General features: G+C 38.5%; 1 protein-coding gene and 1 long non-coding RNA gene across 2 annotated transcripts; one reads left to right on the forward strand and one right to left on the reverse strand.

Annotated features, from left to right (window-relative positions):
• Nucleotides 1-5,209: 5,209 nt before the first annotated feature.
• Nucleotides 5,210-9,514, reverse strand: LOC104241419 (uncharacterized). The gene is made up of 3 exons (XR_714720.2): nt 9,429-9,514; nt 8,990-9,081; nt 5,210-5,510 (listed from the first exon to the last, which is right to left on the reverse strand). It is a non-coding gene; the product is annotated as an uncharacterized lncRNA (long non-coding RNA).
• A 3,684-nt stretch (nt 9,515-13,198) lies between these two features.
• On the forward strand, nt 13,199-13,924 carry LOC104241418 (NAC domain-containing protein 78-like). The gene has a single exon (XM_009796356.2). The coding sequence runs from the start codon at nt 13,199-13,201 to the stop codon at nt 13,922-13,924; it is 726 nt and encodes a 241-aa protein (XP_009794658.1).
• The last annotated feature ends 9,447 nt before the right edge of the window (nt 13,925-23,371 follow it).

Here is a 23,371-nt window from a genome sequence, read left to right on the forward strand (position 1 = left end):
GGCCCCGAGCTTGCCTATTCGAAGGCCTTGGGGTCAAGTCTGAAGCTCGGCTGGGAGCTATCGAGGGTAATCGATGGGTGACTAACAGTTATAACAAAATCAATGATGGCTCTTTACGGCCAGTAATAAGCAATAATCGAAGAACAATAGATAGAGCACAATAAATATAGGCAATAAATGCAAGAAATAATATCAAGAGAATATGTTAGAGAGCATAGTGAATATTCTTATGTATTTAGTATGGAGCAACAAATGTTTAAGAAATGACAAGAATCCCCTTTATATATGATAGGAATCTTAACATAGTACAAAAGGCATTAATTATAAAGATATGGAGATGGTACAGCTAGTTAATGCCTTGATTCATTTTTTGACTAGTCCAATAGACATTGTCAGCCCTATGTATGTGCCTTGGGAACTCCCCACTTTCACCATAAATGTCGGTCCGTGCTGCCCCAAGGTAGAGCGTCGATGACCATCGAGAGAGGAAGCTCGACCGTAGTCTCGAGGCTTCGAGATGTGTTTATGAGATGTCATAACGACGGGAAATTGGACCCTCCGATTTTATCGTATACACATCCTGTACCAACTCTGTGCCCAATAATCGAGCCTCGCCCGGCTCCAAACAACCCACCGGGGATCTACACCGCCTACCATACAAGGCCTCATACGGTGCCATCTGAATGTTGGACTGATAGCTGTTGTAGGAAACTTTTCCAGTGGAAAAAACTGATCCCAAGAACCTCCAAACTTCATCACACACGCACTGAGCATATCCTCAAGAATCTAAATAGTGTGTTCCGACTGTCCGTCCGTCTGGGGGTGAAATGATGTGCTCAATTCCATTCGAGTGCCCAACTCATGTTGTACGGCCCTCCAGAACCGTGATGTGAACTGAGTACCTCTATTTGAAATGATGGAAACTGGAATACCATGCAGATAGACAATATCCCGGATATAAATCTCCGCCAACTACTCCAAAGAATAGGTGGTACACATAGGAATGAAATGAGTGGAATAGGTTAGATGATCCAAAATCACCCAAATGGTATCGAACTTCCTCAAAGTCCATGGGAGCCCAAATACGAAGTCCATGGTGATCGGCTACCACTTCCACTCCAGAATCTCTATCCGCTAAAGCGACCCACCCGGCCTCTAGTGCTCATACTTTACCTGCTGACAATTGATGCACCGAGTTACAAACCCAACTATATCTTTCTTCATACGCCTCCACCAATAGTGCTATCTCAAATCCTAGTACATCTAATTGGCACCCAGATGGATGGAATATCGCGAACTATGGGCCTCCCCTAGAATTAACTCCCGAAGCCCATCAATATTGGGTACACAAACCGGACCCTACATTCTCAATACCCCATCATCACCATGGTCACATCTCAGGCATCACCATGCAGGACCTTGTCCTTGAGGACACGCAAATAAGGGTCATCAAACTGACGCTCCCGGATAGGATCAAACAAGGAAGACCAATAAAACACACAAAAGAGGACCCGACTAGGCTCGAAAGATCCAATCTCATAAACTGGCTAGCTAAGGCCTGAACATCTATCTTCATGGGCCTCTCCGCTACGGGTAAATAAGCTAAACTCCCCCGCCTGGCAACTCAAAGCATCGGCCACCACATTGGCCTTTCCCGGGTGATACAAGATAGTGATATCATAGTCCTTCAGCAGCTCTAACCACCTCCTCTGGTGCAAAATAAGGTCCTTCTGCTTGAACAGATGTTGTAAACACCGGTGATCAGTATAAATCTCATAAGGCACGTCGTACAAATAGTGACGCCAGATCTTCAAGGCGTGAACAATGGTAGCTAACTCAAGATCATGGACAAGATAATTCTTCTCATGTACCTTCAACTGTCCGGACGCGTAGGCAATCACCCTACTGTCCTGCATCAATACCGCTCCAAGGCCAATCTACGAGGCATCACAATAGATAATACAAGACCCCGAACCTATAAGCAATATCAAAGCTGGGGCAGTAGTCAAAGCTGTATTAAGATTCTGGAAGCTCGCCTCACACTCTTCTGTCCACTGGAACAGAGCACCCTTCTGGGTCAGCCTGGTCATAGGTGCTGCAATGGATGAAAACCTCTCAACAAATCGACGGTAATAACCCGCCAAGCCAAGAAAACTACAGATCTCTGTAATTGAGGATGGTCTGGGCCAACTCTGCACTGCTTCCACTTTCTTCGAATCCACCTTTATCCCCTCATTCGACACCACGTGACCCAAGAATACCACGGAATCCAACTGAAACTCACATTTCGAGAACTTTTCATATAACTTCTTTTCTCTCAAAGTCTAAAGCACTGACCTCAGGTGCTGCTCATGATCTTCCCTACCCCGGGAGTATACCAGAATATCATCTATAAAGACAATGACGAACAAGTCAAGATATGGTCGAAACACACTGTGCATCAAATGCATGAAGGCTGCTGGGGTATTGGTCAGCTCAGATGACATAACAAGAAACTCGTAATGACCATACCGAGTCCTGAAATAGTTTTCAGGATATCTGGCTCCCAAATCTTCAACTGGTGATAGCTTTAACACAAGTCAATCTTAGAAAACACACGAGCCACCTGTAACTGATCAAACAGGTCATCAATACGAGGCAAAGTATAATGGTTCTTCACTATAAGCTTGTTCAACTAGCAATAATCAATGCACATACGCATAGAATCATCCTTTTTCTTCACAAATAAGATAGGAGCACCCCAAGTATTACACTGGGCTGAATGAAACCCTTATTAAGCAATTCCTGTAAATGATCCTTAAACTCCTTCAACTCAGGAGGAGCCATATGATACAAAGGAATAAAAATGGGCTGAGTGCTCAGCAACAGATAAATGCCGAAATCAATATCTCTATCGGGCAGCATACCCGGAAGATCAGCTGGAAACATATCAGATAAATTTCGTACTACTGGGACTGAATCAACTGTAGGGGTATCAATACTGACATCTCTCACATAAGCTAGATACGAGTCACACCCCGTCTCAACCATTCGCTGAGCCTTGTGGAAAGAAATAACTCTATTGGGAGAGTGATCTAGAGCACCCCTCCACTCAACTCACGGTACACCTGGCATAGCTTGCGTCACAGTTTTGGTGTGACAATCAAGAATAGCATAACAGGGTGAGAACCAATCCATGCCCAAGATAATATCAAAATCTACCATGCTGAGCAACAATAAATTTGCTCTGGTCTCAAAACCACTAAGACAAACCAAACATGACCTATAAACGCAGTCCACAACAAGAGAATCTCCTACAGGAGTAGAAACATAAATAGGGGAACTCAAAGAATCCTGAGATACACCCAAATGCGGGGCAAAATAATAAGACACATAAGACTAGGTGGAGCCTGGATCAAATAAAACTGATGCATCTCTATGACAAACCACGACAATACCTGTGATGACAGAATTAGAGGCCACAGCCTCGACATGGGCAGGAAGGGCATAATATCTGGCCTGGCCAACCCCTCTATGGAAACCTCTACCTCCCCGACCTCCACCTCTAGCTGGCTGAGCAGGTGGGGTAGCAACTGGTGCTATAATCATAGCCTGAGAACTCTGTAGGGCACACTGTGGTTGAGAAGTCTGTGGAGGTGCACCCCTCCTATGTATGGGGCAATCCCTCACCATATAGTGTGTGTCACCACACTCAAAACAAGCTTTAGGAGGATGTGGTGGCTATGACTGGCTCAAGCCAGGTCTGCTGGACTGACCACTGAAAGCACCTCGCGCAGGAGGCGCACTAGATACTAGAGGTGCATAATAAGGCTCCGAAGGCCTAGGAGGAGTTGGAATACCACTAGCTGCTGGGAGAGCTAAATGAACAAGGCGACTCATATAACCCCTACCATGACGACCTGTAGCTGGGGCACGAGCACCAAATTAATGGCCCGACTCTTGAGACCTCTTGGCATCCCTCTCCTCTCCGTCCCGAGCATACATACCCTCTATCCTCCTAGCAATGCTTACCACCTGCTAATAAGAAATATCCATCCCCAACTCACGAGCCATGCTATACTGAATGCTGGGAATAAGCCCCACAATAAATAGGCGAACCCTCGCGCGAACAGTAGAAATCGAGGCTGGTGCATTGTTAGCCAAGCTAGTTTAACGGACAGCATACTCCGAAACAGTCATAGTACCCTGGAGCAAATGCTCAAATTCTGTGCGTCATGCGTCCTTGATGCTCTGAGGAACATACTCTCTCAGGAATATATCTAAAAATTGAGTCCAAGTCAGGTAAGATGCCTCATCCAGACTATCTAACTCATAAGTACACCACCACTCAAAGGCGGCTCCTTGAAGCTGGAAAGTAGTGAAGGAAACCCTGCTCGATCCTGATATACCCATGATACGGAGAATATGGTAGCATTCATCTAGAAATCCCAGAGCATCATCTGATGCTAGACCACTGAATACAGGAGGTTTGTACTTCTTGAACCTCTCAAGCCTCCACTGCAAATCCTCGGAAGTCGATGCCCTATCCTCGGGCTGATCTGGAGCTACGGGCTGTACAGGAATAATCTCTAGAACCTGATCAACATGCACTCGCTGCTCAGGAGTACGGGCGGCAGGAGTCCGTGCTCCTCCCACGGCCTGGGATGTGCCTGTAGTAAGGGGAAGCAACCCTGCCTGAGTCAGAGTAGTTTACATGCTCATGAACTGTGCAAGAGTCTCGTGGAGTGCTAGAGTAGTAATAGAAGTAGGGATATCAGGTGCCTGGGCTCCAGCGGGAGCTGCTGGTGGCTCCTCAGTAGCATCTCGCATGGATTATCTGGCCGCACCACGTGCGCGTTCTCGGCCTCTACCCCGGCCTCGACCTCTAACCGCTCCAATAGGGGGCGCGGGTGCCTGATCATCTCGGGTTGAGAGAATAGAAGACAAAAGTTTAAAATTGTGATATCAAAAATCTCGCACGATAGGGAAATCAAATAAAGTGGAATTTTTCTATCAGTTACATAGCCTCTCATAGATAAGTACAGACGTCTCTGTAACGATCCGCGAGACTCTAATAAACTGGCTTATAATTCATGACTCCTTGGAACATAGAGCTCTGATACCAACTTGTCATGACCCTAGCTCACCCTCCGTGAACTATCGTGATGGCACCTAGTCTCTAGGACTAGGTAAGCCTAACAATTTTGGAAAAGGGGAAAAACAACAGATAAAACAAATAAAAACTATAGAATAATATAATGAAGGTTTAAGATGTCTCTCGTCATATACAAATATAACTGTCAAACTGAACAACTGCCCAAAACCCGAAATCCCATGAATCACAAGCTATGAATATAATAAAAATGCTCTAACTCCGGAATGTCTACATCAATAAAAATGATAGAAGGGCTATCACTACAAGATAGAATTGAAAGGGACTCCTCGGTCTGTGGACGCGACAGATATACCTCGAAGTCTCTGGAGAATTGCCTCCCCTCAAGGGTAGTAGGGCTGAGTTGAAGTACCTGGATCTGCACATGAAAAACATGTGAATGAAAGGGCATGAGTACACCACAACGGTACCAAGTAAGTGCCAAGCCTAACCTCGGTCGAGTAGTGACGAGGAAGGTTAGGACCCTACAGTCATGCACAATAATATATAAAGATAGAAACAATATTAAAGTAATACAGGGTAAAAGAGTAATAATAACTGCAATAGAGACAAAATAATCACAGAAGAAAAATACAGCTCAACACAGGGATAACAGCCGGGGATCTCCTAAGATACCATCCTGTAGTCCCAAATATAAATATCCAGTAGATATCCCGGGTGTCGTCCCGTAGTCCAACTCATAGTGCATGAGGATCTCTCGGAATACCGATCCGTAGTCCTAAATGTAAATATCCAGTACTGGGGGAATCTACTAGGTGCAGTCCCGTAATTCCAATATAAAAGTGCAGGGGGATCCCCCGGAATACAAATCCGTAGTCCCAAAGTAAACATGCAGGGGATCTCCCGGGATACCGTCTTGTAGTCCCAAAGTAAACACACAGCAGCAACACGAAGAATATTCAATTCAGTCCAAATTCTATACCCAGGTAAACAGATATTTCTAACCTAGCATGGTGCACGAAATTTCAAATAAAGCAGTTTGAGCAAGTAAGGCAATTAAGTCAATTAGACATTCTTCCTTAAGCTAACAGTAGGATTAAATTGCAGGTAGCATAAACACGAAAGAAAACTCAATTATAGTTATTTAATGAAAATAGGATTTTCAACAATTAGCACATGTACCCACTCGTCACCTCACGTACAAGGCATTTCATATAACAATACCAAATCCTAAGGGGAGTTCCCCCACGCAAGGTTAAGCAAGTCACTTACCTTGAACCTGCTCTATCAACTCAATACCACATTCTTGCCATGAGTATCTGACTCCAAATGACCCAAATCTATTCAAAGTAATTGCATAATGTAGATATAACTTCAAGTAACTAATTCAACTAATGAGATCGAAGCCAATACACGAAATTAGGAAAATCGCCCAAAAAGTCAATCGGGCCCACGTCTCAAAATCGGGTAAAATTTACAAATTCGGAATCCTCACACTCTCATGAATTCATTTATACAAAAATTACTCCACTACAACATCAAATTCTTGATCAAAACTCCAAAATTATGCCTAAGAACTTTCCCACTTTTTCTCCAAATTTTCACCCTAAATTTGAATTTAAAGGATGAATTTAAGCATAGATTCGTGGAAATTAATCAAAACCGAGTAAGAATTACTTACCCAAAACACCCAGGTGAAAATCTCTCGCAAAATTGCCTATCCCGAGCTCCCAAATCAATTTTATAAGTTTTGAGACTAAACCCTCGTTTCTTGCCCTTTTCTGACCAGTGAAACCGCATCTGCATCTCTGGGACCGCACCTGCAGTACCACTTCTGCGTAGACCAAGTTGCACCTGCAACTTTTCATTAAAAGGAGATTTCTGCACCTGCGACTTCCTTTTTATAGATGCGGTGCCGCTTCTGCGGTGCATGGCCCGCATCTGCGGTCAAATCCCATTACGCCTCAGACCACTTCTGTGGTACTTCAACCGCTTTTGTGCTGCCACACCTGTGGTTCAAAACACGCAGGTGCAGTTATGACAGGTTCAGCCAACCTCCTATTTATCCTAAGTCCAATTCAACTTCCGTTAAGCATCCGAAACTCACCCGAGGCCCCCGGGACCATAACTAAACATGTCAACCAATCCTAAAACATTATACGAACTTATTCCAACCTTTGTTTTACATCAAACAATGCTAAAACCACAATTCACTCTCCAATTCAAGCCTAAGGATTTCCAAAACTTCAAATTTCCGCTTTCGATCAAAAAATCTATCAAACCTCGTCCGAATGACCTGAAATTTTGCGCACACGTCGCATTCAACACTATGGAGCTAGTCTGATTTTCGAAATTCCATTCCAACCCTTAGATCAAAATCTCTATATTGAACCGAAAACTTCAAAAATTCAACTTTCGGCATTTCAAGCCTAAATAAGCTAAAGACCTCCAAAACACAATCCGAACACGCCCCTAAGCCCGAAATCACCCAATGGAGCTAACGGAACTAACGAAATTCCATTCCGAGGCGGTCTTCACACTTCTCTGACTACCATCCAAATTCTAAAACTTAAACTCTCATTTAGGGACTAAGTGTCCCAAAACACTCTGAAACTCCAAATAAATCCTTCCAGCAACTCACAATAGCAGAAATAAACATGGAAAAAATAGTTTATAGGGGATCGGGGCGTTAATTCTTAAAATGACCAATCGAATCGTTATAGGAGTTATGAATTCGTTACTGACTTTTAGTTAAGCAATTTTCTTTTAGAACATTTAAGAAAAAACTCCATAATAATGAGGAAGAGTTAAAGGGAACTTCACACTTGAGGCTCTGGAACTAGAATAGACATCCAAAAAAAAATTAACAAATATACGACATAGAAACATAGTTTTGAGATTTTACTAAGAAATATCGACGCTAAATCCAATTTTGAACTTACTCTAAATGAAAAGAATAGAGGGGTATCAAATCAATTCCAGAGAAAAGAATGTTGATTTCTTATAAGTTGAGAAAGGGAAAAAATTTGAAAACTGTTTTAACAAATTTTTCAGAAAGTAAAAAGATTTTAGGGGAAACCCAAATAAGCAATCAAAACCAGAACCACACTATAATTGGGGGAAAATTAATTAATGTCCTACTGAAGTTCACAAGTAATAAAAGCAAAAGGTGACAATTTCAGAGCAGTTTTCTCTTAGACTTGAAAAATGTACAATAACTAAAAACTAGAGTATGACAACAGAGAGATCTATAGTCTCAGTTTCTGCTCATGTTGAAACACATTGCTAGATCATCAAATAAAGAAACTTTAATGACACTACAACTTTAGTTTATAGTTTTTTATCGAATAAAGAAGACAAAGATGTAACTATTTTTTATCGAAAGAAAGCCTCATCTCATTAGGCTTCCATTTTTTTTGTTCACAATCACAGCACATGGCAGTAAATAAGTTTTGAAGTTCCACTTTACATTGGTCTCATAAACAGGTAGTTGCAAGAAAATGCAATGAATGAAACTAAAAAATATGCTGAAGGGAATTAATTGAAATTGTGATTAGAGGGAAAATATAGAACAAAAAGGAATAAAAGATGTATAGCATCATTATTATCATATAGTAAGGAATACATGAGTACCATGGCTATGTGCAGCTTGTCATTGTTATTCACGTGCAGTATTTGATCAACCACAAATTCAAAGTATCAATTTTGAACAACTGACAAATTTATCATCGTATTGAAATCTTTAAAGTAATTATAAAACCCCATCCACAGGCAGGGACAGAGATATAATTAACACAAAGGCCAGAAAGGTTACCAAAAGAATTAGAATCCAGCAACAATCATTCAAGAGGAATACCAACATGCAATAGGTCTTTCAAGAAGAGACTTTTAACTTACCCAAAGAAAGAGATAAGTGAGAGTTCTGTCAACACTGAAAATCACCAAATAGGCTTCAAATGGGTCTTTTTGTATGATTTTTTTTTGTATTCCTGTAGATTATCAAATGGTTCAGAGAAATTCTAGATAAAATCTGAGAATACAAATGTAAAATCAATGAAATAATGATAATCCCTAATTGCATGTTGAAGATTTTACCTTACAGAATAAAGAATCCTTATAAAAAAATCGAAACATAAATTTATATAAAATTAATATGGGCTTTCAGTTAAACATATGCAAAAAACTCAGAATTTGATGAGATTAGGGAAAACTCAGCAACTATATGAGAGAAATCGGATATGCGATTTTCCTCCACAAAACTCGATCATTTTTTTCGTTTAAAGAAAAAGGGGGAAATTAGGGATTTGACCACAAACCTGATAATTGAGGTTCTTACCTTGATATGAGAGATTTGGAGAAGATAATCCATTGCTATTTTCTTTTAGCAGAGAAGGGATATTAGAGAGGGAGGAGAGATTTGAGAGAGAGAGAGAGAGAACGTATTGTGCACTTTGTACTGGTTTTGATAGTTTTATTTAATTTATTTTGTAAGAGGGCCTAATAGCGACCCAGTCTCTCCAATACGGCTTTAGCAGCGACGATTTAAAGTCGTCACAAATAATATGAAGCCAAAACTTTAGTCTTAGCGGGTACTGAAAATTTCAGCCACATTAGAGGCGACCTCAGAAAAGTCGCTACTAAATAATCACTTTTAGTAGCGACTTATTAATGTCGCTGCTAAAGGTATAACCTTTGTAGCAACATTTAGGGTCGCCGCTATATGTTGCCTCTAAAAATCCAATTTCTTGTTGCCTTACTATTTGTTGCAATAACCTACGAAAACGTAATCAACGGTTTTTGGTCCAATTTTTACCTTTTTCGGTTTAGGAACTTACACTTTAGCCAAAAACTCCCACACATTAAAATATTTTAAGTTGGGTTTCCTTCCTTTCTATTTTTCATATGGAATGGATTGTGTTTTGCTATGGGGAACTCGATTTAGTATCCGGTTAGCTGTAAGAATAGCTTCCCCCCACAAGTTCTAAGGTAAACCAGAACTTATTAACAAGGCATTCATCATCTCCTTTAACGTTCTATTCTTTCTTTCCGCAATTCCATTAGATTGCGGTGAGTAAGGGGCATTTGTTTGGTGAATAATGCCATTTCCCAAACATATTTCTTCAAAAGGAGATTCATATTCACTGTCCCTATCACTTCTTATCATTTTGATCTTTTATTTAGTTGCTTTTTAACTTCATTTTTGTATTTCTTGAATTCGTCTATTGCTTAATCTTTACTATTAAGGAAGTAAATATATTAATATCTAGTACTGTCGTCAATGAAAGTTATGAAATACCTTTTCTCACCGCGAGATGGTATTGACTTCATGTCGTGAACATCTGTGTGAATTAAGTCGAAAGGATTTGAATTCCTTTCAACTGACTTATAAGGATGCTTAACATACTTTGATTCCATACATATTTGACATTTTGAGTTATTGCATTCAAATATAGGCAATACTTCCAAATTAATTATTTTTCGCAAAGTTTTAAAGTTGACGTGGCCTAAATGTTCATGCCATAAATTATTTGATTCAAGCAAGTAAGAAGAAGCTGAAATTTTATTCATATCAATGACAATTAAATTGAGTTTGAAAAGGCCCTCAGTCAGGTAACCTTTTCCACATATATTTCATTCTTACACTTAAAGCCATTCTTGACTAGAAGTGATGTCGAGACTAAATTCTTCCGCATTTCAGGAACATGAAGAACATCTTTTAGAGTCACAATCTTTACAGAAGTCATCTTCAAAGCTATCTTGCATGTTCCTTCAATTTTTGCAGTAGCAGAATTTGCCATAAAAACTGTCTCGTTGGGTCCAGCAGGAGAATAAGAAGTAAACAACTCCTTGTTAGAACAAACATATCGTGTTGCTCTCGAATCAATCCACCATTCTCTAGGATTTCCGACTAGGTTGCATTCTGAAAGCATGACACATAAATTGTCTATTTCATTATTCTTCTCAATCATGTTTGCTTGACTTTTCTTCTTATCCTTCTTTCGTGCACGAATTCAGTAGCCTTGTATCCAACCTTTCCATAATTGTGGTAATTACCTTTGAATTTCTTCTTGCTTAGGTAATTCTTTGGTCCAGACAGCTTCTTTCTCTTTTTACTCGTTGAAGCTTCCTCAACAATATTTGCACCCATTATTGTTGAATTTCCACGAGACTTATTCTCGGCAGCCTTGTTGTCCTCGTCAATCCGTAGACGAACATTAAGGTCTTCAAGCGTCATCTCCTTGCACTTATATTTCAAGTAATTTTTAAAGTCCTTCCACAGCGGAGGCAGCTTTTCAATAAATGCCGCAACTAACGCTTCATTTATGACCATACCTATAATCATAAATTTATGATTGATAATATAATCAATTTCTTTAATAAAAATATTGATTCGATTTATACCTTCGGCAAGGAGGTCATGAACGATGACTTGTAATTCTTGAACTTGAGTTATGACAGACTTACTGTCCACCATTTTAAAGTCCAAGAATTTTGCGGCAACAAATTGCTTTAGTCCAGCATCTTCCGTTTTATACTTCTTTTCAAGAGCGTTCCACAACTCTTTCGAAGTCTCCATGATACTGTAAACGTTGTACAAGCCATCTTCCAAACAACTCAATATATAATTTTTGTAAAGAAGTCAGAATGCTTCCATGCCTTCGTGACCACAAATTGTTCATTATCCTGAGTCTCTTCTCCCAAGAATGGAACGTCTTCGCTAATAAAGCGTTGTAAACTGAGAGTGGTCAGATAGAAGAATATTTTTTGTTGCCAGAGTTTAAAGTCCATGCGGGAAAATTTTTCGGGCTTTTCTGCCGGTGCAGGAGTTGTGCGACTTGAAGACGCATTTGTCGTTGCAGCAGTAGTCCCAACAGAACCATTCTGTTGTTCCGCACTCGTTTTCATTTTTCTGTAAAAGAAATTGACAAACAGAATTAGTATCTCGGTGAAGTTTTTATATCTTCAAACCGAATACAAACAACCGAGTTTTTATATCTCGAATTGAGTAGAAAGACAAAGATTTTAATCTCAAACTGGAGTAGAAATTCCAAAGATTATAATCTCCAAAACGGGAGTAGAAAATCAATAAGATTTTAGTCTCCCAAAGCAGAAAGTAAGATTGAATACAGAAATAAAACAATAAATTCCTTAAGCTTGTTAGAACTCTGTATTCAAAAACCAGAAAACTAGAAACTTTAGTTTAAAAAATGAAAGCAGAAAAAATTCTGAGCCCACAAGTTTCTTGTGTTTCCTTAAGGAATTTAATCCCATCACAATGCCCAAGGTTGCGGATTAATTCCTCCCAGGATAGAACGGAATAACAATTCTGTGATAGCGGCATTTCAAATCACAGAATTTCGGCGAATTCAAATGGCGGAGCAAATCACACAAAATGCTTACATTTTGGTTCTGAAGCCGAAGCCGAAGCCGAGCGAGCGACGACGACGGCGCGAGGCACCAATTCTTCTTAACTCTTTAAGAACTAGAAGATGAGCTTCTATATATATACACAGAGATTTTCTTTCCTTCTTCCAATGAGAAAATGCAGTGCATTAGTAAAGTGAACTAATTCAAAATTTCATTTCCCTTCATTTCGTTTCCCACCATTTTCCATTCACACCTCTTTTATTATTAATAACAAAACCCAACAATTTTTTATTGGATGAGTGGAGTAAGAGAAAATAAATAAATTGTAAAGAAAGAGAAAAAAAGTAAAAGGAACGAGAAACTATATTTTGAGTTTCACCTGTTCACAACTGTACTAATTTGTTCAATTGTAAAAAACTTACGCATTGTATATAATGATTAGGAAAAAACTAACTTGAGTCTCAAGCTGAGAAATCAACACTTCTTTTCTCTCCTAAAATTTGTTTCCTAAATTTTCGTTGTTGTAATTAACCTGATCAAATATCTATAAATAGTCCATTATATTACAACATTCACATCATTTAACTCCGCCATTCGTTTAGGGTTTTCTTTCCATAGTTCTTGTCTTCTTAATTACTTGAGAGAAGAGAAGTTCTCGTCTTTGCGTATTGCGGCAACTACTATTGTCTCGTTCTTGTGTTTCTCTATAAGCAAGAAAAAGAGACGACCATATATACCATGTCGATGGTACCAGCTGCACGCCGTGGGTGTATCATGGGTGTTCGGTTTCACCCTACTGAAGCAGAGTTGATCAACTTTCTGAAAAGGTTCCTAAAGGGCGAGCTTTTGCCGAGTGAATGCCCTAATTTCCAACTTGCCGATATCTATGGAGACCAACCACCATGGGACATATTTGGAGCTAATTCTGATCATCCCAAAGAGAAGGTTCGCTATATTTTTACTCGGTTCAAGCAGACGAGTGAACATACAAGGGTTCGTCGAACTTGCGCCAACGGGACATGGAAAGGCCAAACCGGTATTGATCCTATCAAGAACGCTAAGGGAACTGTGGTTGGGTTTAGAAGATGTTTCAAGTTTCAAACTAGTCGTAGTAAAGAAGGAGAGCACAATAAAAATTGGCTGATGAAAGAATATTCCGTCGGGGATGATTTCTTTAGAGAAAACAATATTCCTAAGGAGGATATTGTTGTGTGCCGAATCAAGAAGAGTATAAGATCAAAGAAAAATCATGGGGTAAATATGGAGGAACAAGATGTTCCAAAAGTAATCGAAGCTATGTTACATGGACCTGGTGAAGATTACTGCACAACAGTACAACCAGCAACAATATGTCAAGCAGCTGATCAACATCAAGTTAATGACTGGTACAACTACCAACAGGAGGTCAATTGGGCTGATGATATGCTCATAGGAATAGACGAGTTTGGAGATATAATCTGGTAAGCATGAGTAATGAAGGGGAAGCAGATAGATCGACGGCCAACGGGAGCAGAGACACGCAGCAATCAATTTATATATACCTTTGTTGAATGAAGTACTAGATGGAATTTACAGTAAAAATAGTAGGAGTATAGCTTTTAGCTAGGTAACAGTTTCTAATTGGAACTAACTTCGTAAAAGAAACTAGCTAGCTATTGCCAGAAAAATTTCCTTGTAGTCACACACACATTTATATATATATATGGAGTATCACTTAATATAATTTTGACATGATTTCCTGCTATGGATTGTTGTAGGTTTAATGCTTAATATCTGTTCGTCATCATTCATGCTTATCAAAAAATTCTAACTAATTCATCACTCACAAATTTTGTTGGATCAAATCCATCATCTGGCTAGCTATAGAACAAATTACTGTCCATATTATTCTTGTAGTGTATCTTGTTGGTTTCACTGAATAAAATTATTATTTGTTGTTTTGATTGAACGGATGTCTTTCTTGTCATATTCTTACTGGTTTCTGTTTGTATGTATACGTATGTGTTATTAAGGCTGGTGCAGGCTTTTATAATTACTCTCTAAAGTTTATTTTGTTCCACATATTTAGATGGGTGACCGAACTTCGAACTGGTCCATATCAGGGACTGTTGATATTTTTTGATTATTTTTTTAACTTGTAACCTCATATGGTCAAGTTAACTGTACTAAGCTTGTTGTTAAACACTACTAAAGTAAACCAGTTTGACCTCCCGTCGCGAATTGTTTACAAGTAAATGAAGCCCATTTTAAATTTTCTCTAGGTAGATTCAGAATACAGTATAATTTTTGTAATCCGATTATTTCCATTTCCTACTCCATAAATATTTTCCCCAAGTTCTTATAACTTGGACTAAATTGTTAGATATGAGACAACTAAGATTAAGGAAAAAATGATTTACTTCTAAATTTTAAAAAATAGAAGATTACAAGAAAACAAAATCATTACACTTGAATACTCAAAATAAATCTTATATTCAGCATTATTTACACCATAAAGCAATTCTAGAACTATTCCACACAGAAAGATTTGACACCTTTGTCACGAAATGCCTTTACAAAACCAATATTGATATAAGAATGAATTGAGAAAAAATGGAAGAAGGAGATCTTAAAAGGTGGTGATATACATGTGAGCATGTGATTTTTGCCCTATTAGAATTACTCCTACAAATTTAAATAAAACAGATTTTTATTTTCCAAATTGTTTTCAATTATATAGGATTTTTGTAGGATTTTTATTAATTGTTTGCACTTTTGTGCACGTTTAATTTTGTTAAAATCATGAAAAATACCCCAAAAATGTAAAAAAAAATACCATGCATTGCATATTAGATTTTATGTTCGTATTTTAGGATTAATTGGTTAATTAATTGCATAATTAAAATAAAATCAAAAAAAATATCGTTCATTTTCGACATTTTTAGTTTTAGTTTTAGATTGACTATTCCCTCTTTATTGACTTAGGATTAATTAATTGGTAGATAATACAAATAGATGATTAGATTAAATTGTAATTAAGGATAATCTGGATTAAATTAGGTTTTAATTAATTAAGTTAGATTTTTAAAATTAAAGAAAAAGAAAAGAAAAGGCAATAAAAGAAGAAGGGAAGGGCCGGTCATTCAAAATTGGGCCACCCAGAGATCAAATCCGGTAGTCCAATTCCCTTTTATCCTGTCCAAACCTCCAAGACCAAAGGTCAATCTCACCGATCCAAGCCACTTACCCCAAAACGATCTCGTTTCGCCCCAAGTTACCCTAGCCGTTGATCCATATGAATCCAACGGCTGGGAACTGATCTTCATTTTACATATAACTGTCCGAACCAACCCTCCTCCCCCCTCCCCCCTCCATAAACCCCCTTTCATTTCCGTCTCTCACTCCCAAATAACGAAACCCTAGTCGCCTTAAATCCCTTCGCCGCCTCCACCGTGGTCCGCCGACCGGAAATCGCCTCACGGCGGCAGACCACCTCCAAACTCCACCAAATTAACACCCTATAACCATTTTTACCTCCTCTTTCCAAATATCCCCACAGTTCCCTTCGAATGATTCCCCAACCTCTCGAATCATAGATATGAGACCCCTGAAACCCAAACTTTCATTTTTCGATTCATAGTCAGTATTGGGCCATATGAACCTAAGATGTCCATTAATTGACTGTTCTTGTTAATCGATTAATGGTTTTCTAAGTTCCTATTTTCCCCATTAAATCGGTCGAGTTCCAACTAGTCAATTAGAAACGAGCATTAGGTAATTTCCTTTCCCGTTCTTTTTTTTTACCTTCTACTTTCTTTACAGTTTCTTGTTTAGCCACATGTTTTAGGTTGTTGCAACGTTAGGTTTTCTCTTTTCTTTTTCACGACTATTTTAGCTTGTTTGTTTGCATCTGTTTATTAGGGTAATTGTCACGGCCCTAAACCCGGACCCGGTCGTGATGGAGCCTCTCGTGAAGACAAGGCTAGCCAACACTTCCCATTTTTCCAATTATTAACAATTAAACAATAAGAAACAGTCTAAACATGAATAAATAAACCAAAGTTTAAGCGAATGATAGTATAATATGCAAAATAAAACCCAAACACAACCCATTACCGGGGTGTCACTAGTCATGAGCATCTAACAAAAACGGAATACTCCAAATATATATAACTGCAGAATTTAATACAGAAACTAAGAACAGAAAGGAATAAGAATGGGAAGAGCTCCGGGCTGCGAATGCCAACAGCTACCTAGAGACTCCTCGGATCCGCCTGAGCCAGAATGATCAGCACTCGGGAGCGGGACCAGATACGCCTGAGTCTGTACACAAGGGTACGCACGGAGTAAAGTGAGTACTCCAACTAAGTGAGTAATAATCATAAATAAAGACTGAAAGTAGGTGAAAGCCCCGGAAAATTTTGCCAAGTAATTTAAGATTTTGTGGAGCCAAGGTAGGCTAATTATTTTATTTTGTGTTCAAGTGAGGATTCATGATATAATCGATATCAATTGGATATGTTAATAAGTGTATAAGTCATATTAGAAGTGAATTGGGGTATAAGGAGAGGCCTAAGTCTAATCCAAGTTGGAAAATTTAATAATAGACGAAAGTTGTAAATGCGTGCGCACAAGATCTCAGTTTGGATGATCATATATCCAGTTATATAAGGATTTGTGTGATGAACAACCTATCAAATTAAAGCCCTTTGAGTCTAGTTTCAACCGCAATAAACCATTCATCATTTGGAGGTATATACAGAACGTTATGACCATTTTACTGGGAATGTGTCACTAGCGCGACCATTAGCGTGATCGCGCTAGTAGACGCGCATATTGCGAAGTATTCTGCCTCTGAACGCACTAGTAGCGCGGACATTAGTGTGAGCATGGTAGTATTAGGTCTCTAAATACCCCAAGACCGGGTAAGAAGAGTCTCTAAGTCATTTTTGAGATGGGGCTTGCTCGAGATCAAAGGGAATTCGTCCCATACTTCATTCCTACGATCCAAGGTAAGGTTTTTTGAGTATTTTGAGTTGATTACTACTCCTAAATACTTATATTAACATGGATTGATCTTGAAAATCCATATATTTCCATTAAAATCATTGAATTTATCAGGAACACCACAAGTGGGGATTCTCAAGATTCTTACTACAAGAGGTATGCCTATCATCTCTAACTACGGTATAGTGATTATTCATGTATGATATATATATCAGAACTAATAGGATGATGATGGAAAGCCATAAGTGTCTAACCTAGATTGTGTTGGTTGTAGAGATTGTGAAATGGGTTAATTAAGGAGGTTGATGGTTGGGTACGAATGAATGGTCATACATATGTTGTTGGAAGTTATAAATTAGTTAGGAATGATGGTGGAATGAGTTGTTGGTTAATGGTGATAGTTGGAGGAACCAATACTATAGTTATGAGGTGTAAATATCTATACCTACAAGGTGTTTGATAGTATACCTAAATTGCATAAGTTATGGAGATTATTACTAATATTAGTCCTGTTGAATGTTGTATTGTAGATTGAAGTTGCTTAAGTGTATTGGATCATTGTAGTATTTTTAAGGGGAAAATTTCAAGTATGTATGGCTAACTTTAACTCTTGTAGAATCCCCTTGTTATGACGAGATTACGGTATGTGTACCTTGTATGAAAATATGTGTATTGATTGTCTCAGTTGATTTCCACACCATCGTGTTATATGTGATTGTGAAAAGTGATTTGATGTGTCTACCTTATCATGTGCTAAGCTTGTAAATGCTTAAGGATGACGATATGGGAGTATGTGTTAACGAACGAAAGAACGTTAATGTGTCCAAACGTGGGAATGTGTATAATGGCTAAAACCCTGCGTGGTAAGTAATGAAAGAGGGTATTGTGAAATGGCGTAAATGAGTTGAACTATTACGACAACACCTTGTACATGAATTACTGCTTGGTGACAGTTATGGTGTCTTGGGCCCAAATGTATGAATTGTTGATATAAACTTGTGCTATTCTTGTGATTAATGTGCCTTGAACATTGTTGCTTAAGTCTCGCAATATAATGGTGTAAGTAAATGGCAACAAACCAAGTGTGTGTGTGTGTGAATGTGTTTATGTGGTAAGAGCTGTGTAACAAATGATGGAAAGAATCGTAATTGATGCAATTGAATCAACTGTGGTAATATTATACGTGACTTGTCACGGGCAATTATCGTTGTGACTTAAATTGTATATTGTCATGATTGGAAAAGAGTAATTCAAGAACAATTGGTGTATTTGCTTGCTTATGCCTTTGATGTGTGTTTTTATTGTGGTTTGGTATATCCCCTCCTTTTTGGAAGAATCTGTTTTGTTTAAAGTTCCATTGTTAATAAACTTGAGGTGTATGATTTCTGAAATATTGTATATGCACATGGTTCATGATTCGTCTCATGTGCACTTGACATCTTGAATTGAATGGCTTTTTGTTGAAACTGATATTGATGTGAAATATGTGGAAATGATGTGAAATATGGGAAAGAAGAGATTAAGTTATGAAATGTGGCCTAATGCCAAGTATGATGTGATAATTGTGGCCCCAAGTGCCTATGAATTGATATATGTGAAATGAAGATTGGAATTGAGATGATTGATGAAAATGGTACTGATGTTTATGAAAATTCTTTGTGAATTGTTGTTGTTGTCATGTGAAATGTGATTATCCGGTGGGATTGGGTTGCGCGCCGCAACACGAAGTAATAAGGTGTGGGTTGTGGTGATAAGGGTGGCCGAGGTAATAAGGATTGAAAAGTGATCGAAATCACTATTGAAATGAGAATATGTGAAAGTTGTGAAATCATTGATGTGATGAAATATTGTTGAAAGGGGAAAAGGAGAGATTGTGGAACTTGTTTGTCTTTGGTTGTTCCTTTCATGTGCGTTGGATTGTTGATTCTATTACTGTTTGTTATCTGTGTATTGATTGATTTTACTTGGGGTAAAGTTTGTTCATACATACCAGTACAATTCAAATGTACTAACGTCCCTTTTCCCAGGGGCGCTACATTCGTGTTATGATTGTAGGTGTTTCTATAGCAGGCAGTGTTGGTCGTAGCTAGTGCCGCATCATCTCTTCAACTGACTTGGTGAGCCCCATTCTATTTTCGGGGTTCTGTATCATTAGTTTATCATATACATTGTTTGTTGAGGTATAGCCAGAGTCTTGTTGCCGGTATTTCCATATTAATCTTCAGTTTTACTTAGAGGCTCCGTAGACAGGTTGTGGGTGGTATTTGGTATTGGGAATTAAGTTGAAATATTGATGTTTGGGAAGGATTTATAAACTTGCAATATTTTAATAATTATGTTTTAAGCTTCTAATGGAAATAAAGTGAAAGTTGTTAATGAAATATTTTCAGAGTATGGTTAATAGAGTCCATCTCCTATTTATTCATGAACTAGTTTGGGTAGAATGAAATCTAATAGTCTTGCTCAGTCAGGTTTACTCGGTTGAGCACTGGTCGCGCTCCTCGATTTTAGGGCGTGACAAACTTGGTATCAGAGCCTAAGGTTTTATAGTGTCCTAGGATGTCTCGGAGACGTGTCTAGTAGAGTCCTTCTTATCAGTGTGTTGTCGACCACATATATTAGTTGGAGGCTACATGGACATCTAGGAATATTACCATTCTTCAACACTCCAAATCATGCGATAAAGCTTGACAATAAGATTGTCTTCTAACTCGTGCATTCAGATTCAAGATAAGTTCAAACGCTCTTTCGTCTGTTTCAAGTAATGTTGTCGTATGGCATGACCAATGGGCAAAGGCTTGAATATTAAAGAGATGGCATATGTATCATGTTGAACGAATGGTACGAATATATGAGGTACGTACATAGTACCAGAAGTATACTTTATTCGAGAAAGTGTTAAAAATGATTGTGACCTCCAAAGAAACATTGAATTGATAAGTGATATGTAAGCTTGAATAGCACTTGTGGGTAGTGTGAGGAGTATGTAAATGATTCTAAGGTGTGAAAGAAAAATTTGTGGTATAAGCATGTGATATATGTAAGGCTTGACTACGAGAGTAATGAAAATATGTAGGTCTCTTATGGGAGACAAGAAGTTATGAAAGGAAAGTCAATTTAACCCACGATGAGAAGACCCATGTACTACGAACTTTATAAAAATCCAAAAGAGTACGAAGTGATATACACTCCTAAAGGATATTGATATGAGGAATTGGAATCCCAAGCCCGTGTGGCTGAATAAGAGCAGAGAACTTATAAGGTTAATACCATTGTGAATTCAATCTCCATAATAGTTGAATATATATGTGAGGGATAGAGAAATGAGACATATGTCCATGCAGTTACTAAATTCAGGACTTGTGCCGAAATACGGGGCATTTGCCCTAAGTGGGGGAGGAAGGGCCATAGTAAGGCAACTTAAATGCAATGAAACAAAAGTACGACCATGTAGCTATGATGTTTGAATATTTTGTTGAAGACATGCGTAGTCTTAGAAAGTGATAATGGATGACGTGATTATCTGAAAGGATATGCTAATGATAGACCGCTAACACCCCCAAGAAGGTGGAAGGTTAAGGAAGATAAATTCTTTATACAGGACAATGTGAATGTTAAGGTCAATGATCCTAGAAACTAAGAGTATGTTTGTAAAGGGATTTTATACTTGTTAGAGGATCAGGAACAATGGAACCTAAGTAAGTACTATAGGTCAAATGTGGAAGGTTGCGAGTTTTTAGAATGGGTTAATCATAGATCTGTGATTTAACCAAAGTACCAAGGTGTTAAGAAAGGTGGAACAAGTGGGAGAAATATATGTGATGCTATAATAACCCAATAGGGTATTTGGGATTGATGGAGAGCCTCTAGAGAATTTTACAAGCAAAGAAGTGTTAAGTGATATGACGATGAACACACTTTCCCACGGATATCCTAACAAGAGTTAAGAGGTAAGATGGAAAAAAAATTAAGGAAAAAGACCACGTAACATGTGGAAGAGTGCGTGGCTATTCACTAGCTAGGAATAATGAGGCGAGAAGAAATGGGAAGAAAATCTATAAATTGAGATCCCCATGGTTATCGCAAAATAGTTCATATCAGAATGGTGGACTCGCCTGGAGTACAAGTGTTAATAGAAGGTATAAAGGACTAACCATAATGCTACCAACTTGGGTGACACTGAATGGTAACTAAAAGGAGCTAGAGATAGTTCATGTCTACATATAATGGAAAGTGAGACTACTGGTGGTGAAGTTGTAGTATGATAAACTCATTAAACCAGGCACGATGATATTACAAGTTCACGGGAGGTAGACAAGTGTGTAGCAAAATAAGGCCATCAATTATGCACTATGAGCAAAATAGAATGGGAATGAATATTCTAGTTAGAAAGAAAAGATGGTACCAGCATATTGTTCGGGCCAATGGTGCTTTCTGAATTAAATATGTATGAAGGGTGTTGATATCTGTTTAGGAAAGTGTTGAACAGTAAAGAGAGATCATGAGAATGTTCACAAGGGAAAGTGGAGTGGTCTTAAATCCTATAAGGCACACAAGGAATAAAGAGGTTGACCAGGAAAGGTTTGAGCACAATTTTACATTAGATTTGATGCAATGTCGTGCATGTTGATGATATTAAGGTGTGTGCGCAGGCTAGAAGATGTTACTCCTTTGAAATAGAAGGTTCTATAAGAAAACTCATTCAGTAATATCTTTTGTTGAGAATTTAGAAGAGTTAGTTGCAAGTATTCACAGGAGATTGCAACCATATCAGGGAAATTATTGTAGAACTCGATTCGCGGGAGGTCTTATGTAAGAGAAATGTGATAAAGATGTTCCACTATTGATGCAACATGTTAAGGTGATAGTTTACGCCTCTAGGCAACCCAAGAATCATGAAGGAACTATTCGACACATGACTTAAAACTTGTGCCAGTAGTTTTGTATAAAGATTTGGCGACATTATGTGTATGGGGTCCACGTTGATGTATTTATGAACCACAAGAGCCTTCAATATATATTTTTTTAAAACAAAAGGAGTTGAATCTGAGACAGAGAGGATGGCTCGTGTTACTCAATGACTATGATATTGAGATTCTCTATCACACGGGAAAGTCTAATGTTGTAGCAGATGCTCTTAGTCGAAAATCTATGGGGAGCTTGGCTCATTTGGAGGCATATTAGAGGCCATTAGCCAGGGAGGTTCAGAAGTGGCTAGTTTGAAAGTTGTCTTGCAAAGTCTGGTGAAGGTATGGAAATTGTGCAAAATAGGGCTGAATCGTCGCTTGTGGCAGAGCAGTATGGTCCACTGTATATCAAAGAAATAGTCAAGTTGCATGGAACTCCAGTCTCAATCATTTCAGATCGAGGGGCTCAATTCACGACAAACCTTTGGGAAAAATTTCAGCAAGGTTTGGGTACTCAAGTAAATCTTAGTATAGCCTTTTATCCACATTTGATGGGCAGGCAGAGCAGACCATTCAGATAATTGAAGATATGTTGCATGCTTGTGCTCTTGATTTCAAAGGTAGTTGGGATGATCATTTAACCATTATAGAGTTTGCTTATAACAACAACTTTCATGCTAGTATTCAGATGGCACTATTTTGAGCATTATATGATAGGGGGTGTGGATATCCCATTAGGTGGTTCGAGGTTGGAGAAGCTGAATTTATAGGACCAAACCTTGTGCATCGGGCTAGGGAGAAGGTTAAGATTATTAAGGAGCAGTTGAAAAACTACTCAGAGTCTCCAAAAGTCGTATTCAGATGTTCGTCGCGGATATTTAGAGTTCAAATAAGATAATTGGGTATTCCTAAATGTTTCCCCCGTGAAAGGTGTTATGCATTTTGGAAAGAAAGGAAAGTTACGTTCGAGATATGTCGGGCCGTATATAATCATTCAAAGGATCGGTCAGGTGACATA

The sequence above is a fragment of the Nicotiana sylvestris genome, chromosome 3 (assembly GCF_000393655.2).
Source record: "Nicotiana sylvestris chromosome 3, ASM39365v2, whole genome shotgun sequence".
NCBI lineage: Eukaryota > Viridiplantae > Streptophyta > Magnoliopsida > Solanales > Solanaceae > Nicotiana > Nicotiana sylvestris.

Excerpts from the sequence above, each read along its gene's own strand:
- LOC104241418 (XM_009796356.2), top strand. The coding sequence starts at position 13,199 with ATGTCGATGGTACCAGCTGCACGCCGTGGGTGTATCATGGGTGTTCGG.